Source organism: Synchiropus splendidus, chromosome 18 (genome assembly GCF_027744825.2).
Source record: "Synchiropus splendidus isolate RoL2022-P1 chromosome 18, RoL_Sspl_1.0, whole genome shotgun sequence".
Classification (NCBI taxonomy): domain Eukaryota; kingdom Metazoa; phylum Chordata; class Actinopteri; order Syngnathiformes; family Callionymidae; genus Synchiropus; species Synchiropus splendidus.
Genome location: NC_071351.1, coordinates 8,659,123 through 8,676,431, shown reverse-complemented (window position 1 = coordinate 8,676,431; position 17,309 = coordinate 8,659,123). Strand labels below are relative to the sequence as shown.

General features: G+C 38.7%; 2 protein-coding genes across 9 annotated transcripts in view; one reads left to right on the top strand and one right to left on the bottom strand.

The window, feature by feature from the left end:
- Positions 1 to 86: 86 nt before the first annotated feature.
- dcp1a (decapping mRNA 1A) lies at positions 87 to 7,039 on the bottom strand. Its single transcript, XM_053848227.1, has 9 exons — positions 6,883 to 7,039; positions 6,554 to 6,594; positions 6,026 to 6,153; positions 4,647 to 4,713; positions 4,316 to 4,454; positions 3,903 to 3,983; positions 3,020 to 3,637; positions 2,562 to 2,768; positions 87 to 2,316 (listed from the first exon to the last, which is right to left on the bottom strand). The coding sequence occupies exons 1-9, from the start codon at positions 7,012 to 7,014 to the stop codon at positions 2,236 to 2,238; spliced, it is 1,494 nt and encodes a 497-aa protein (XP_053704202.1). The 5' UTR covers positions 7,015 to 7,039; the 3' UTR covers positions 87 to 2,235.
- An 828-nt stretch (positions 7,040 to 7,867) lies between these two features.
- The window catches only part of cacna1db (calcium channel, voltage-dependent, L type, alpha 1D subunit, b), a 37,590-nt gene continuing 28,148 nt past the window's right edge, over positions 7,868 to 17,309 (top strand). For 7 of the 8 annotated variants that reach the window (XM_053848212.1, XM_053848213.1, XM_053848214.1 and 4 more), the window contains exons 1-3: positions 7,868 to 8,016; positions 11,881 to 12,325; positions 12,499 to 12,604. In XM_053848212.1, coding sequence (XP_053704187.1) covers positions 7,983 to 8,016; positions 11,881 to 12,325; positions 12,499 to 12,604 — 585 coding nt within the window. In that variant the 5' untranslated portion in view covers positions 7,868 to 7,982. Of the gene's footprint in view, positions 8,017 to 10,759; positions 10,972 to 11,880; positions 12,326 to 12,498; positions 12,605 to 17,309 lie in introns of those variants that run through there. The other variant, XM_053848207.1, reaches the window with a different exon arrangement.

Here is a 17,309-nt window from a genome sequence, read left to right as displayed (position 1 = left end):
AATCAGTTACACGTCACTAAAAGAAAACTGAAATATTAAGTACATTTTTTTGCTATTCATATATTTACAGTGCAGTGAACAGGATGACCTCCATGAAAAAAAAATCCAAACATAAAATGTCAAAGGAGGATTTCAGTTCAGAACCCGACGACCTCTCGTGCTATAGGAGTGACACCATTGCATGTCAAAGGATTGCTTGGTCTAATCTAAGGTAATGGCATTTTCTACTGAAGGAGCTTCAGATTGAGATTAAGAAGATATTGAGATGATGACCTATGTGTGACCCGCAGCAGGACGAACAGGTCACACACATCCCAGAGTGTTGAAGCTCTCCCCTGTTCTTTTCTAACATTGTACACGTACAGGTATGGCTGTTGAACGTTTTGCACAATAACCTTCAAACAATTTCTCACCTCAAAACAAAATTTTCAAAATATAATTAAACATATTTGATCCATTTAACCTGGTAATCTAATATTGTGTATACTGTTGGCGCAAAGCAAACATTAAGTAAACGAACCACACAAAATCTAAAAGTGGGTATTTGCTGACATCTGGTGGACAAATCTCATATAGACAACTGGAACGGTTTTGAACAGTAAAGAAATCAAATTTTTGAATGGATTTGCGATAAAAACAACCAATAATTCGCGTTTAAATTCAGATTTAGTCTCTCTGGAGAAACACCAAGTTCAGACGCAACTAAAGGCAAGTCACTTAGGCAGGTGAGGGAAGAACATATGAAAATATATTTTACACTAACAACCTTACCTAACATTTCCATCAATTTTACAACAGTATTCCAAAGTCACACTTTAAAAGAAAGTCCACCTTTGATCCTCGCCTGCAGGTCAAAAAAAAGCTGTCAGTCCGAGAAAAGAAATAATACATTAGGGGAGGAAACAAAACAGACACTCGTTAATTTCAAACCTTTAATATCAAAAATAATCAAAATGAACTAAACTGTTGACATCGATAATAGAAAAGGTAATTGCAAGACTTGACCAGATGGTAACTTGGAAAAACAAACAAATTCAGATGAAGATAAACTACACAGAAATGTAAAACATTAAAACCTTAAAAATGTGTGTTATTGTTTTAAAAGTCCAAATGTTTCCTTCCATACAGGTGTTACTGAAGAGAACTCCGACTGATAAGTGCAACATATTTTACTAACAGCTTCGCGACTTTACTTCGGTTTGTAGTTGTAAATTAAAATCATGACAACAAAGCGACAGAAGGCCGTAAAAATCTGGTGAAGGCGACTCAACATGCACTTTTCTTTAAATGGATCTTATTTAAATAAAAGTATATGAAGAATCAAACGGCTAATTTGGTCAAAACTACTTTACATTACATTGATTTTCAATAGTTTCTATTTGAAGTTTGTCAAGTGAAAGAAAAAACAAAACAAAACAGGTGCTTAATTTTTTCTCCTTTTGCATCATCAAAAGCAGAACATTTATGAAGTTTATTTTCTCAAATAAAACAAAATTGATCCGTGTCTAATGAGCATGACCAGCAGGTCACTTCCATTTTCTGCAGTAGAGTTTTACTGCAAAATGTTTGCATGAAGAGTGTTACCCAGAACGCTTAAGAATTGATCGGGTTCTTCATTTTACTTGGGCGGGCAGAAAGCTTGCGCACTCCGATACCATGTCAGAACACGAAAACGGACCGCAAGCATCTTGCTGCAAGTGCTGCTTCTAAAAATCTTGTTTGTTTAAAACAATCACCAAGAGGACAAGTAGCACATTACCGGAGACCAGTGTGGGACGCTTCGTGTACCAAAATATCCAAAGTTAAATTGAAATTATGAAAATAAAAGTCTGCTTAATCCCACAAAGTTTGTCGACAAAGGGCTGGTGTTAGTTCTGAGGTTTAAGATGGGAACTATGGAGGTAAGTGGACAAGTCTGATTACCTCGAACAACATGCTGTGCCGTCCAAATGAGTGTTTCCGAGGTCACAACATGGCATTCGATCCCACAAAACTACGAAATCAGCAAAAACCGACAAGCTGGGCTGCCAGTCTCCAAAGAAATTGTCCCACACAATACACGTGGCAACATTTAGAAAAAAATGTAAACATGGGTAAAGAAATTAGAGAGAGTTGTAGTCATCCTCGGAAAAGAAAAGATCCATTGTTTTTAAATGTCAAAACCTGTTTGGTGAACTTCCCTTACAGAGATGTCTCAGGTGGAGCTGAAGGTTCAGGAGGTGACCCAAGTTTGGACTATAGTTTTATGTTGCTGAAGTCCTTGGAAATACTCCTGATGTAAGCGTCATGAATGGTGTCTACGAAGTCTGGATCGTTCTGAGGGGTGAGGAAGCAGATGACACAGGAACACATTAGAACATATCTGGAGCTTGAATTCAGAACCCTTTCCTTCTGCCTTTGAAACATGGTTGGACCTAGTAGTAGAGCATGTAAATGACACAAGTATAGACTTACATTATCACCTTATTCAATTGAAAAATGTAAAAACATTCAGGCAATGAAAGGCTAAAAGTTAAATGACAGAACCTTTCCAGGTATGTGATCATGCAGCGCAGCGGTACCTTAAGAAGATGTATCAAAGTCTCCTGAAGTTGTGTTCGGCTGCAGGGAGGTTTCGGAGGCTCCAGAGCCCCAAGAGAGGTGGTGGGCAGCTCAGAAGGGACAGGGGGGACCACTACTGCAGCTTTACTGTTGGCCTGCTGAAAGGCGCTTGGGGAGAGGAGAACAGACATTTCTGACCCAGGAAGAGATGGATTGACTGGAAGAGCCTGAGAATAGAAAATATTGCATTAGAAATTGCTTGTTTGCCTTGAGTGTCAAACATCCTGATAAAGAAGTAAAAAACATTTTTCCACCTTTCACATATGACACATTTTTTTGTAGCTACTTTGTTGACAAAACAGTATAAAAGTAATTGCACAGATGATGCGTTTACTGGCTCCATGAAGGTCTGGGAGAACAAACAGGTTTGAGACCTAAATCGTCTAAATGAATCACAACAATAATCGCATATGCTTACAGGTATCGGTTTGATCAGGCTTGGGACGTTACAGAAAGGATCCAGATCCTTCCCGGGAGTGTGAACAGGTTTGCTCATGGGTTCTTGGAAGTTTTGAGGTGGAACCAGAGTGCTCGGCAGGAAGCTGGGGGCCAAGATTGGCTTCGGAAAATCAGAGTTCACAGGCTGTGCAGATGGCTTAAGTGCGTTCAATATCTCCTGCCCGAAATAGGCCCCCGGATCTGCTGGCGGTGCTGCGGGCCCAGTGAGTCCTGGGAGAGTCTCTGAAGTAGCGGTTGGAACCATGACAGGTTGAGCTGAACAAAGACTTTGCGGCTCTGGTCTCACACCGACCGGCTGGAAAACTGTGCTGGGATGGAGAGTGAAGGGTACGGGCAGGAGACCTTGGGATGGGAGTCGCTGGTCTGATCCTGGCCCTTGACTTTTGAAGTGTGGAGGGAGCATTGCGTTCTGGTGAACTGGTGTAGGGTACGACTGTTTCTGAAGGTAGACTGGAGAAGGATCACTGGATGCTGTGACTGTGTTTTGGGATGGCATTGCGGGTAGAGAAGGATCCTTGGGGAGGGAGGAACCAAACAATTCCTCTACGGTGATCTGCTTCACAACTGTGTGAGTGCTCTGATGGACAATGAGGGAAAAAATCCAAATGAGAGCAATATAAATGACAAGGTCACAAAAGTCAGTATAGAAAAATGCAATGACTAATCTCTTCAACCATGAGGAGAACAGTACTATTGACAGAAACAGCTATGAAAGAGAAATAATATAAACTTCAGATGAGGCATAAAACAAAAAACGATAAATGTGTTTCTAATGAAAAATATACTAAACCGGTTCGACTTGTGAAGCACAGACAGAAACAATAAAAACACTGGACAAGTACCTTTTCAGATTTTGCCATCTTTTTCTCTGCAGGTAATTGTACCTTCGCATCTGTTGAAACATCTGTATCACCCACCTGAGCCTTTGAAAGAAAACAAACACAACAAGTCCGTTACCTCATAATATTACCTTCCACAGACAAATCAAACCAACAGATGAAGTTAGCAGAATGGGAAGAGGAACACTCTATAGCAGGCCTGGCCAACCCGTGGCTCCCGAGCCACATGCGGCTCTTTACCAAACTTTGTCATTCCCTAAACTAAACGTATGGCATGTGTTTCACCTGTTATTCATTGTCCTTACATATTTGTAGGATGTGGCTCTTTTCAGCAACACAGTAAAACAATGTGGCTCTTAGCCTCTGATTGGTTGGCCACCCCTGCTCTATAGAGAAAACATTCATGACGGTCTCACTCTGTGGTATTCTTCTTTGGCTTTGCTGAGCAGTTCCAGGATGTCAGTGGGACGTGGTTCTGCAACACCATTGGTTCTCCTCAGTTCCATCCTGTCTGGTGACCGTCTCTGTGCGTGATCAGCTTCTTGTTTAACGATCCTTGTAAAAGACAGATGGCGTCCCTATTAATCACTTTTCTTTAACAAATCATTACAGTTTTTGTCCTCAAACCCTTGTATGGTTCTGGAAATACATACAGGTTATGTTAAATAAGCTAAACTTAAAAATAAGCAATCTCAAATGTTACTCAAGACTCGCCATATGACAGAAATTCAGAATCATTTCACTCACTTGACCATCAGCTGAGCAATGCGCTGGCAGTCCTTCTTGTCATAGAACCATATGCTGTAGATCCCCACTACAAATAATTTGAAACAGATGTGTAAAACAGATACCTGTGACAGTGAAGTACATTTATTTATTGTACATACAATTTCAAGGCAAATTAATTTGCATATTCAGACCGATTTTAGTAATCACCTGCACATGAATATTAAAACACTTCGGAAAAGTTTAGATCCATCATCGTACATGGATCTCGCCTATGAATGATGACAGATTCCGAGAAGCAGAAATAAAATATTTGGGGTATGTGTCTGTCGTTCTAAGTCACCATCCATAAGTCTGATAAAATTAAAAAAAATGGGAAAACTAGACAATTAACTATTAAAAGGTATAAATGATGAACAATCACACCAGTGACTGGGGCGAAAAATGCATGTCCCAGGAGCCAGAGGTGACCTAGCAACCAGTTTGTTTGTCTCATTAATGCTTCTGAGACTGCCACTGGGAAAACGAATGAGAGTAAACAAGTGTCGGTAAATTCCCACTCCTCACATTCTCTTTCTTTGGGTTTCATGGCACCTCAGCAGAGGAAGTGAACTCGAAAGAACTTCAACCAGCGGTGGATATCATTTTTACGCAAGATTAAAAAAGAAAAAATATCAAAATTTCCAAGAGAACATTTTGGATTAATTTTTCTACATTTCATCAAGGCTTTTGGTCACTGCTCTTTTCACAATCGAAGGACTCAGGAGATAAAATTTCAAGGACCTCAAAGAATCACTGCAACGACAAAAGAAAACTGAGAAACAGCAACTGAACACCAGTAAGACAGGACATTGATGGCACCATGCCCTCTATTCCACCCCGGCTGATTAAAACAAGTCCAAATGGAGAACAGTCTCCTTTGGTACTGACAATTACCATGCTACTTTTTCTCCTAAGCAAGAAAATGGGAAATTACTCCAAGTCTTTATTGACTGCCATGATGAAACTGCTGTACAGGCTTCTGATTGAATCTCTTGGCGGCAGAAGTGTCAGTTACTTTATAAAAGTTTGATGGCAACTTACTGCACCTTTTAACTGAGGGTTTAGATTTCCTGACGCTGCTGCAGTCTGGTTGCAATAAATGCTGATCAACAGAGCATTTCAGCGATCACTGGTGAAGTGCGTGTCTGCTACTTTCAAATATCACGGTAAGTGGATGTTCAAATTTTCAAACTACATTGAGTTAAAGGAATACGCAAGTGCACATCTTCAGATATGAAAACATGACATAAACAATATAAATGACATTGACAGGTAGAAAACTAATCTCCATGTACTTTGTTACATGATATAGAAACCAATGCTAACCACTCGTGAAGTAACAAAATAAATACACTCACAATTGCCATTCCTGTAGAGAAGAAAAGGATCCTGCAGCTGGAATTCCAAGTCTTTGTTTATTGGTTCCACCAGATTTTCTGTGCTTAGTCTGTTCATGATGGTGAAGCCATGGTGAGGGGATGCTGACCTTTGAAGCAAGAGATAACAAAGAACATACATTGGTTCCATATAATGTTGACTACAAAACGCTCATCAATTAAACTTCTGTCAAATCATTACTTTTTTTAAGTTATAATTACAAAACATAAACAAAGTCATGTTCAACCAAAACGTGGTGCTATAATATTAGTGTTTGCATCGTAAATTACCTTTGAAATCAATATCAGTTTTCATAAAACACTACAGATGGTCCATTTCGGTAACATGACAAACAGTTAAACTATTCACGAATGTGACTGTACATACTTCAAAACATCGAATTAATTTAGGTTAATCCGTCAACAAAGGCAACCATAACTAGATTGACTAAATGTGCCAAGTGGGTTATCATTATTATAAACAAAAAGATATCATATGTACCGTCTCACCTCTCATATACAAACAGTGTTCCTTCGATTTCAGTTTTCTCCTGAAATGAAAAGGATACTTAATTATCCAAAACAACAACACCTGCTCTGCAACGGTGTTGGACAAACGTCAAGCATGTTTGATAAAGTAACACCTCACACTAAGTGCACGCTCTTGTATGCTAACCATACTATATACAGGACACATGTAATTTTGAAAAACAATACTAACAAATATCCGCTGACTCATTCCGCAGTGTTGTTTTTATGTACAGTTAGCATTAGCATGCTAAGGTGACAACGTACTTTCCGAATGACCCTAAGAAAAGTGATATTTATGACGAACTCACCCATTCGTTTGATTTAGAATTGAAGTTGTAGAGGGCAACTTGTCCGGTAACGTCGAGAAGTTTGTTTATGTACGGGTCTTGTCGCTGTAGAGCCGCTAAGCTCATCATATGTCCTGCATTCGCGGTGTCCATCTTGGATGTGTTTCTGCTTCCACACGGACGCATTTCTGGGAACACATATGAATACTTCCGTTGTGACAGGAAGTGAGTGCATCAGAAAGTTTTTATGAGATTTATCAGACATTAATCCCGAAAGAGATGTAGGTCATTTTTTCAAATTATCTAAATGCCGCTTAAAAAGAGTGAAAAAAAACGGTAGGACTTTAGCGGCTTAGTTTTAGCTGCTCTGTATGTTCAAAATGAAGCTTTGAAGCAAAATGAAGCACACGAAGGCTTTTAAAATAGAACTTTCTCAGAGCTAACAGCGCGATAAAATGTCAATACGGTGGTGTAACTCAAACTCAAATTATTAGTCCTACTTTGCTTTTCTGTTGTTCAGTTATTATGCGTCATAATTACTTTCACTTCAATAATTAATAATGAAAATGTATAATTTGTGTTATTTTTTTAAAAGTCAAAACTGTCTTATGATGTTTGACTGACAAAATAATCGAAAAAAAGTTTGCTCATTCTATATTTATATTTTTAAAAATTGATCATGAGAACATGAACTGAATACATAGTCTGACAATGTGTCTCTCTTGCTTTCATGTGTTATGATTAGAATTATTGCTTTGCCATTTTTGTTTGAATTGAAGAGAGTATTAAAAAACATAAACATGTTTTGTTCTTGTGCCACTGTTTGACAAGCTGTCTTTTAAACATTATTACATTAGAGCAATTATTTTAACTTTTTATTTTTTTGCCGCAACTGACCATCAACTACCTTACCTGCTCTGCTGTGTAGACATTGCAGACCGGATTATAATGGAGGGATTATTCACTACCGGTCATGCTCTGTGGTTGGTTAGGGTTAGGTAGGTAATCCTGTCACTGGTAACCTGCCAGCACTGCTCCGACGACTCATTTCCTCTCGAATCGCTGCAGAATGAAAACTGAAATTGGAGATATGAGGCCACAGAAGAAAGCCAGGTGACAGAATGCCGTTCATTATAAGAGGAAGACCCCTGAGGGGTAAGTGAGAACTTGTGGTATCACAGGATTAACTGAACAATTAGGATAAGGACAGTAATCCAAGGAGGAGAAAGTCTGAGTACCATCTGTGTTGTGTCTTTTCACTCTTCATCCTCATTGTCATTGTTTTTCCTGCGCACTGATTTCAACAATGGTACTGTAATTACTGACTGACTTTATGCAGTTGATGGCAAATTCTCGACAATGTACTGCATGAAAGTTCTATTGAAAATATATTAATTCATATACACATGACATGCTGCATTATTTTCGCAGATGAGCTTTGTGAGATTGCATGGTACGTGTACATCTTCTATACATTACACCTAGTTTCGTAATATTAAATATGTGATATAGTATAGAGAATACTGTAAGCATCTATTTGTGAGCAAAAAACTATACTTCATTGTCTCTTCATCGGCTCTGTCTGTTAGTATGATGTCCATACAAACATTCTTTTTGTGTTTACAAATATGAAAAGGATGCATTTTGACACACTTTTTAAAAAAGAATTATACTCAATTTTAAATGGTATTTTTGTAGTGTTATTGAATAAATGCAGTTATTGCAGTTATTCTTTATGTATTTCATCTCTCTGTGGTGACGACAGAAAAGGCTGCAGTTGACCACAGGGGGCTACACTTAATACAAGGTGATAAATAATAATAAATTAATAAATAAATAATGACCAATTGGGAGTTATAGGTTCGTGAGGACTATGACGATTATGATTTTATCTCTTTGAATAATATGTTTAATCTATTATTTAAATGTAATGAAAATGGTCCAAACAATTCTTTTTTTGCATGTCAGCAGAATCTCTGATTTAGCTTGAACGTTGTCTAGCCCTGATGGATTGTAACTCACATAGAGATAAAACGTTCAACGTGACGTTTATAAAGTTGGAAAGGAACCAAATACTTATTGACAACACTACTCTGAACGATACACTAAGGAATTACAATATAAATTGGGATCTGAAATCACTGAAATATTTAAGAATAAGTATGACCAAAAATCCTGCTTCGCTAAATAAAAAAAATAAAAAATTTACATCTTCACAATGTAAAAAGAAAAGACTTGCAACGATGGTCTACTTATCCAACAGTAAAGATGAATGTCCTTCTGCGTATGCTATACCTCTTTCAATCTTATACCACAGTCACAATTCCTCAAACAGGATACACTGATATCAATATTTATTTGGGGAGGGAAAAGACCTAGAATGGGAGTTTCCATTCAAACACTACTCAGGGAAAAGGAACCAATTCAGTTCCACAATCACCTCACATTAGACGTATGGGGAGCAATAATTGAGAAACAAAAATAGGAAAAGAACTAGGCTTCCTGAAATGGACTTTGAGCCTAATAAGCTGGATAATACATTCATGCAATGGAAGAATATATTATATATATGTTCTTATTTACAAATAAGAATCTGTTATGATAAAAAAAAAATTGTACGTATAATGAAGAATAACTAACTCACTAGATAGTTAAATTAATGATAAAATCATATGATAATATTATTATCAAAGCAAAATAGCATTATACTTCTAATGGAATTCAAAAATGAAACAACAATATTTGTTCAAGACAAATGGTCAAAGAAGTTGGTGAAGAGATCACTGATGACATGTGGAACAAAATGTAAACAACCACTCAATCTCACAGATGGAGAGAATTTTCATGGAAGAATCAAATACTTTATTACTCCTCAGATTAAAAGTAAACAATGAAATCAAAACCAGACACGTTGGAGAAAGTGTGAACAGCTTAATCCTGATCGTACATATCTTTTTGAATTGTCGAGAAATTCTTGGCTAAATGTTCCAATGGTATTATGCAAAGTGTTAGGATACAGAATACCCTTTTCTCGAAGTGTGCTATACCTTGGATATCTAGAAGAAGCTGTTCACAAATCTGACTCATACCTCAATTTTTGGATAGAAGGCTATCACAAGAAAATGCTTCCAACCTGCTGCATAGGACAATGGACTGACATTGTTGAACATCTGTTAACTATAGAGAAACTCACATTTAAGTTGAAAATAAAATTACTTTTTGACCAGATCTCGGAAAAATGGTTGAAAAACCCCAAAAAAACAAAACAATTTTTACGTGAAGTAATATTAAATAATAAAATAATTCCCCTTTTTTTTCCTTTTTTTCTATTCATCTGTATTTTGAATTTGCATAATTGTCACATTGTTGCATGACGTTTTCTATGGTGTGCCTCACTGAAATATGTAATGCAGAAATTCCATATGTGCATCAACAATAAAAAAGAACTATCAGTTATAAAAAGTGGGAAAAGGTCGCTGGCATGCAACATGCATCACTTGTTCTTCTCCAGATGCTCATATCTGATGTTGACTACTGTGGCAGTAGATAGTAGTCAACACTACAGGTTGACTGTGTATCAAAACAATTTGGCTCCAAAGGCTTTGCATGTTCTGTATTAATGTCGTACCCTCTGTACTCCACAGCCAGTCGTTATGTATAAATTAATATGGGATGGATGAATCAAATGGAGGAAATAGTTTTTTTTTTAAATCATATATTTACAACAATTTTATTTGCTCCTTCAGAACTATGAAAAATAACAACGTGACGTTATTGGAGACTCTCTGTGGTTTATTTAGCTGATTCCTTGAAGGTTTTGCCTGCATTTTGTCTGGAAAAGTGTGTTGTTAAGGACGGAGGAGTGGAATTGGTGTCTGCACAGTCTCACAGTGCGCCTTCGCCGCTCACACACCCGGATGTGCTGGAAATGTTTGGAGCTCCTCTTCGACTACGCGCTCGGAAAACATGTCATAATTCCGGTTAACGACTCGCTTTTGGCTCGTGCGTCGACACCCGCGGATGGTTTTGTTACCCAACCATGAGTTGGATTTAAGACGGATCTTTTCGATGTTGATTCGAGGATGCAAGAAGCAGATGAACAGTCAGAAGGTAAAAATGAGCGCAGGAGAGTTGGAGGGGGCGAGGAGCGCTCGGCTGATTTCTGATCCTCATCTGTGGGGTTTTTATCTTGACTGGAACTCGTTCTGTGATTCCCAAATGTTTTATAACTTATTACGGTCCGATTCCCGAAGGTTGATCTTTATTTGAGGCAGTCGTCTTTTAGTTTACATGAGGCACGAAGAGAGATGCTTTACTACGTTCCGCACTGGATGTTTACTTTTATTTATTTATTTTTTAGAATAAATGGAAATAAGAAAAAATAACTCTTATGCAGCTATAAGAATTGTCTGGCACTTCAATTCCTAATTGAATATTCCATAAAGATATTTTTAAATGAGATTAAAAAAGTCCAGAAATACCATACACAAGGTGAAAAACCCATTGCTTTACTATAATACTGTAGTTTGTGTTATTGACTTTCATAATGGTATAACATGGCATCATATCTTAAGAAATTGAAATACATTATTGTGAGCAGAGTAATAATATATAATATTTAATCTACTTAAATGGATTCTAAATCACATTTTAAATACATGTTGAATGGCAAGTCAAATGAGAAGTTGCAGAGCTGCAGTATGGGACACGTGTCAAGGGCATTATCTTTTAAACTCTCAGTTTATATTGATTTTAAAGAATATCTGTGTCATTCTTTCAGCCCATGCTGTTCCCTCTCACCTCACCCACTGCTCTACTCTCCAGTCAGGATTGGCACTCATCCATTTCCTGCTGTTATGATGACTTTATTTTAACAAAAGAGAGCTAAACTGGAAATTTTATGTTGCTTTGTGATGGCTGTCAAATCAACTAACTCAATACTGTGTTTATAATAACCGAAAAGTTTGTTATGGTATGTTATGCCTTTATGAAATGTCTTTATTCTGCTTTGTCTTTCAGGGGCTCAGTATGCCAGCAACAAAAGATCCACCTCTTCTGCGCTCTGGTCAGGAAGCCAAACACATCTGCACCAACTCCATCCTCCAGAGCCTCTACATGCCCCAGCCACCACTGGCAAACCTGTTGGTTCCTCTCGTGGACTCGTGGGGGCCTCCACTGGTGCTCAAGCCGCTGGCTCCGGCGTCAGTCCCGTCCTGGCCTGGCATGCTGCGATTACTGCAGCTCGCCAAGCACAGGGGGATGTGGACAAGCTGGACATGACTTCACAGCCAGTCGGCACCACTGGAGCTGCTCCTGCTGGCTCACTGGCACAGAGGAAGAGGCAACAATATGCCAAAAGCAAAAAACAGGGAGGATCCACGAACAGCAGGCCACCCCGAGCTCTTTTCTGCCTCACCCTCAACAACCCCATCCGCCGAGCCTGCATCAGCCTGGTGGAGTGGAAGTATCCTTTCATGCATGGGCATGTAAACAGTTGAGCCTTTGATCGTGATTTGAAAAAAAACCCCACATATCCTGGCATGTACAGTATCACATAAACAATGCAATAAGAAGGGGTATATACAATTGTTTTACAAATGTTTTTTCCTGTTCCATCTTTGACTATAATCTTCTCAGACCGTTTGATATCTTTATACTCTTGTCTATTTTTGCCAACTGCGTGGCCTTAGCCATCTACATCCCTTTCCCTGGAGACGACTCCAACTCTACTAACCAAGAGCTTGTGAGTACATCTGCAACAAGAACAATACGTTTGTGTCTAAGGTCTTGTCATTATTGCTGGTATAAATTGTTCTGTCAAATGAGTGAATGCATGCTCTTAGGATCGAAGACTACATCAGGGAGGGCTCAAAGACCTAGATTATTTTGGCTATGATGCTTGGTCAGTAAGTTAGTTATTTTCTTATGAAGAGTGGAGGAGACAGACGTGCCTTTTGGTCATGAATGGTTGAATGTTGGAGCTGTCCTGAAGCTTGCTATTCAAGCCAGCGAAGAAGGAGTTATTGGATAAATAAAGATAGTTCTATGTTGGGCTGAATAGCAAAAAACCGTCATGACTGTTACCATCACTGTAGAAATGTAATGCTGCTTTCACTTTCAACAGCCAAAAAAATGCAGACTGTGCTGAGGCACTGCCTGCCCTCTCTCATCACCCCTTCCTTGGTGCGATGTACGATTCCAAAACAGCATTCAGTGACAGGAGATGATCACCAAGTACACACATGCCAATGAAATGATTTCGCTCATCCCTATTCCTCCTGCATTAGAGCACAGTGCTCTGTGAAAACACAGCATTTATTATGGGTCTTAATGTGGCCTGTGTACAGCATCCATATCTCAACGTACATACCAGGCACCTGGTTCTATGAAGAACATTTGATGATCTGAAGAGAAAGTTGTTCATGATTAAAAGGAAGAACACCCTGGTGTGTACTTTAAAGTCTCATTCAAGCAAACTTGGCACTTTATTTTATGATATAATAGCCTTTTCCTTTTAAGAATATTAGTTCAATGTATTAATGTGAATTGAGGTGTCACTTCCAGTTAATCCAGTAGCGCTACTAATCCTACATGTGTTTCATTAGATGCCACTGGCTGCATGTAAACATCTCACTTCTCACACTCGCCAGCCTGCTTAGAATCATGCAGAATAGTATTTTTGAGGCTTATCGTCAGAGCTGGACACAGAAATGTTGTATGTTCTCTCACCAGATGGGGATTATTCACACGTTCCGAGTCTAGTCTCGTCACAATTACGCGGCGTACAGTATTTGTGTGTGTGAGAGAAAGGAAAATGTTTGCAATGCCTTTGTGAGTCTGTGTTTCATTGAAGTGAAAATATTTAAACATCAGTGGGGTTCTTTTTATAGGTGATGCAAGTGGAGCTGTTTACTGGCAGGAATCTTTGACCTTATTAAATCCTACTCACAGATGAATATTAGAGGACGTGTTGTGAGTGTGAGGATTTTTGGCTGCAAATTTATCTTTATTGATAACAAGTAAGCAGAATCGGCCGCAAATCAAATATGAGCTCAGCACTGTCGTCTGATCTCAAAGAAAACAAAGTTGAAACAAAGGATATAATGTATGTACATATTTTATAATGCCTTGAAACCAAGCAGAAGATGTGTCGTTCTCTATAACAGTAACTTCCGATGCTGCTCTCACCTTCAAAGTCTTCCAAGACTAATGACTACCACTTTACACTTGAGCGAAATCGTGAGTCAAAAAAAGACTCTTTATAGGGATAGGATGGACTTTACGCTCCAGATTGGGAATAGGTTCCAGCTAGAGAAGATGAGGAGATAAGGGCAGGTCCCTCACTGATCATAGGAACGCTGTGGAAACAAATGGCTGCAAACAGTTTCTCCTCAAGCAGGCAGGAATCCGTCTTTGAGAAGATGAGAAGTTCAGTCATCTGGGAAAAGCTCAGACGATGGGCTCTGTATGTAGCTGTTTATATACTTTTAATTCTGCTGACTCATCAGATCATCAGAGTACACTGTGGTTCTAATCACTGAGGGATGATGACACATTTTTAAAAGCGTGCGTTTCTCGTATTGAGGGGCTGCCATTGCGTGAAGTTGCTGTGTGAACATGATGCACTGTTGGAGGACCGAGCTTGTCAGTATGCAACAGTGCGTGTGCTTGCACAAGTGTGTGTGTGTATGTGTGCGTGTGTGTGTGTAAAGACGAGCAGGTTGAGGGATTAAGCTGGCCAGTGGATTAGTCATCCATAAATGAGTGGAGGTTGTAGCGAGAGAGAGGGAGAGAGATGGTTGGAGTGACAGATTGGTGGGTGAGCGCAGAGATGAGAGGTTTTATCAAATACTGTCATGTGACTGATTCCATCTATGACTTCATCTCTCTCCTTGTTTAGCGCTTTTACTCTGAGTGACAAAATGCAGTGTCACTTATCAAGTTTGATGTTCATTCATGATTGATTTCTGACTTATCACCTCTAAAAAGAATCTGCTGTCATATATCTTATTGCTTTCATTGGTCCACCAATGATAATGACATGGTCATGACTGCTTTCGGAAATATTCTGCTTATAGATGCCCTCTAAAATGTATAGATGTCTGCTTTTTGTGTCGTTCAATCACAATACATTCTTTTCATCTTCCCACCACTTTTGAAACGGCAGATGGTTGTTTCATGTTCTCACTGTAGCTGCTGCGCTCTCTTCCTACACCTTCCATTTAAGTCTTTTACTCCAGTCTACCACTATCCCACCTTCTCTTTCTGACCGTTTCAGCGTGAGAATCATTTGTGTCCTATTAAGCTGCTTAGATAAACGACTTCCCCTTTGACTGTTGGTTGACTAACGTGGTACAGATGATCATCTAATTATCCCAGTTATCTCTGATGTGTGACTTGTTTGTACCAGTGACTTACACTCAGATGATAATGATTATGTTGTGCACTGGTAGACACAAATGTTCTTCTTCCTAATGTGCCTTCTTTATCGAAACACAATATGGCAAATGGAAATATTAGATAATACTAATATTAATTTCAAATAGATGTGCTTCAAGTGTTTGAAATACAGTGTACGTATTCATAGATAACCTGTCAATAACTATTTATTCTGGATGAGCCAACCATTTATTGCACCTGATGATGTTCCCATATCAGCACTGTAAAATAGTCTGGCTGAAACAGCAGCAATATACTGAAGTACTCTGCTAATTTCAGACCTTCAGCCAATGCTACTCACTTTGTCTGTTATATTGCAGCTCCTTCAATGGGATTTTAAATAAACCACTGCAGCACAGTGCTGTACTTCCACCTGAATAGTATTCAATTAATTTACTTAATTCACAGTGAGCTAAACTGAACCATCACAACAGGGAAAACAACTTGATACCAATCTGAATTATTTTCTAAAAAAAAAAAAAAACTCCTAAGGGGACAGTACATCTGGTGAGTGTGTTGTATTGTAGTGCGATGCGTTCATCTATAACCTGTCGCCATGTTTTGATCATCACTTGCGTGTGTATGTGTGCGCCTGTGATTGTGAATATGTGTGTGGAAGAGATTCTCAGAACAGAATGTCAGATTGCATCATTTTTCTCAGTCAGGGATTAAAGGTTTAGAGAGGAGGGGAAATGAGAGTCACACTAAGCAGCACACTGTTTCTGCATACATGTGTGTGTCTGTGAGCGGCAGATGATGTTCAGACATTCAAGGTTTTTTAAGAGCTAGTCTGTAAAAGGTTTTTTTTGGTAAATTGTACAAACTCTATGTCTAGCATTTCATTGGTTCGGTCTGGAGCAGCTGTCAGGTTGATCAAATCAGCTTTCAACTAGACACTCAGATGTCTTGACTTAACGCCAAAGCCCCTGTACTGCATCCTTTCTGGTCATGTCTTAAGATCCAGTACTCATTCTTAGAACAAAACTTAACATTTAAATAAAATATTACATCTATTGTTAGATTAACCAATGTACAGTACATATTTTTGAAACAATAGAATACTGCTGTGTACTATGTTCTTGTACTGAAAAGGGCATGTATTTTCTTCAGTCTTTCACTGATGTAAGCCGTCCATTTTAAAACGGCAACTCAACATGTTCGTCTTTTAAGGTCATAGCTTGGAAAAGTATAAATGGAATGACTGAAAGCCAATGTTCTGTTCCTTACAAGTGATGGAAATACAGATGAGTGGCTATAAAAGAAAAAAAAAAAAAGAATGTTCAATGCAGCAAATGTCAAACCAATCCAGAATCCAGGATCACTTGTGGATTTTGAAACGTTGAGTCCTTTTGCTTTTGTAATCTGATTTGGAAAGAAGGAAAATGTTGTCACAACATTGCCACAACAGTGCCTCAATCTATAGCAGTATAATCTGTTTCATTTTTTAAATGCAACTAAGAAGCAGGAGTTTTGTTAATGTACTCAAGGCTTTATTTATGGTGCTAGTTTCCACTGTCAGAGCTCAGTCACTGCTAATGTGCTAGATCTGTGTGCCTGTGTGTGTTTGTGCATGTGTGCGTGCATTATGAAATGTCAACAAGTTTCACGCTCAGGGATGTGTTGTTTTCATCCCCCAACATTGTCATGCGTATAATCTGTGTGTTTCTGAGCTGTCACACGAATCTTGCTTTTAAAGCTGCATCACCTCTTTTCCTTTGCTGCACCTGCTTCAGGTATACGTAGATGTGTTCATGTTTTTTTTTACCTTTGCTTTCTCTTAAGCTGTGGCGGCAGACTAGATGGACTTTAACATTAGGATCCCAATGGTTATGTTTACAAAGTTTTTTAAAGGTAAACTCAAGGCGAGGAAGTTAGCCATGTGGAAGAAAAAATGTTTTGCTGTGAGGAGAGGGACAAAAGACAGGGGGGGTCAGGTGGAGTCCTGCGGTGACTTTTGAGTTCCTTGCTATGTTCAGTCAAACAGAAAATTGCGCAATGTCATGGTTTGT

Bases quoted from the DNA above. Each gene is read 5' to 3' on its own strand.
- dcp1a (XM_053848227.1), bottom strand. From the start codon at position 7,014: ATGGACACCGCGAATGCAGGACATATGATGAGCTTAGCGGCTCTACAG. The intron at 4,455-4,646 runs GTGAGTGAAATG...GTCTTTTACAAG, and splicing joins ATTGCTCAGCTGATGGTCAA to GATCGTTAAACAAGAAGCTG. The intron at 3,984-4,315 runs GTGAGACCGTCA...TTTCTTTCAAAG, and splicing joins CCAAAGAAGAATACCACAGA to GCTCAGGTGGGTGATACAGA.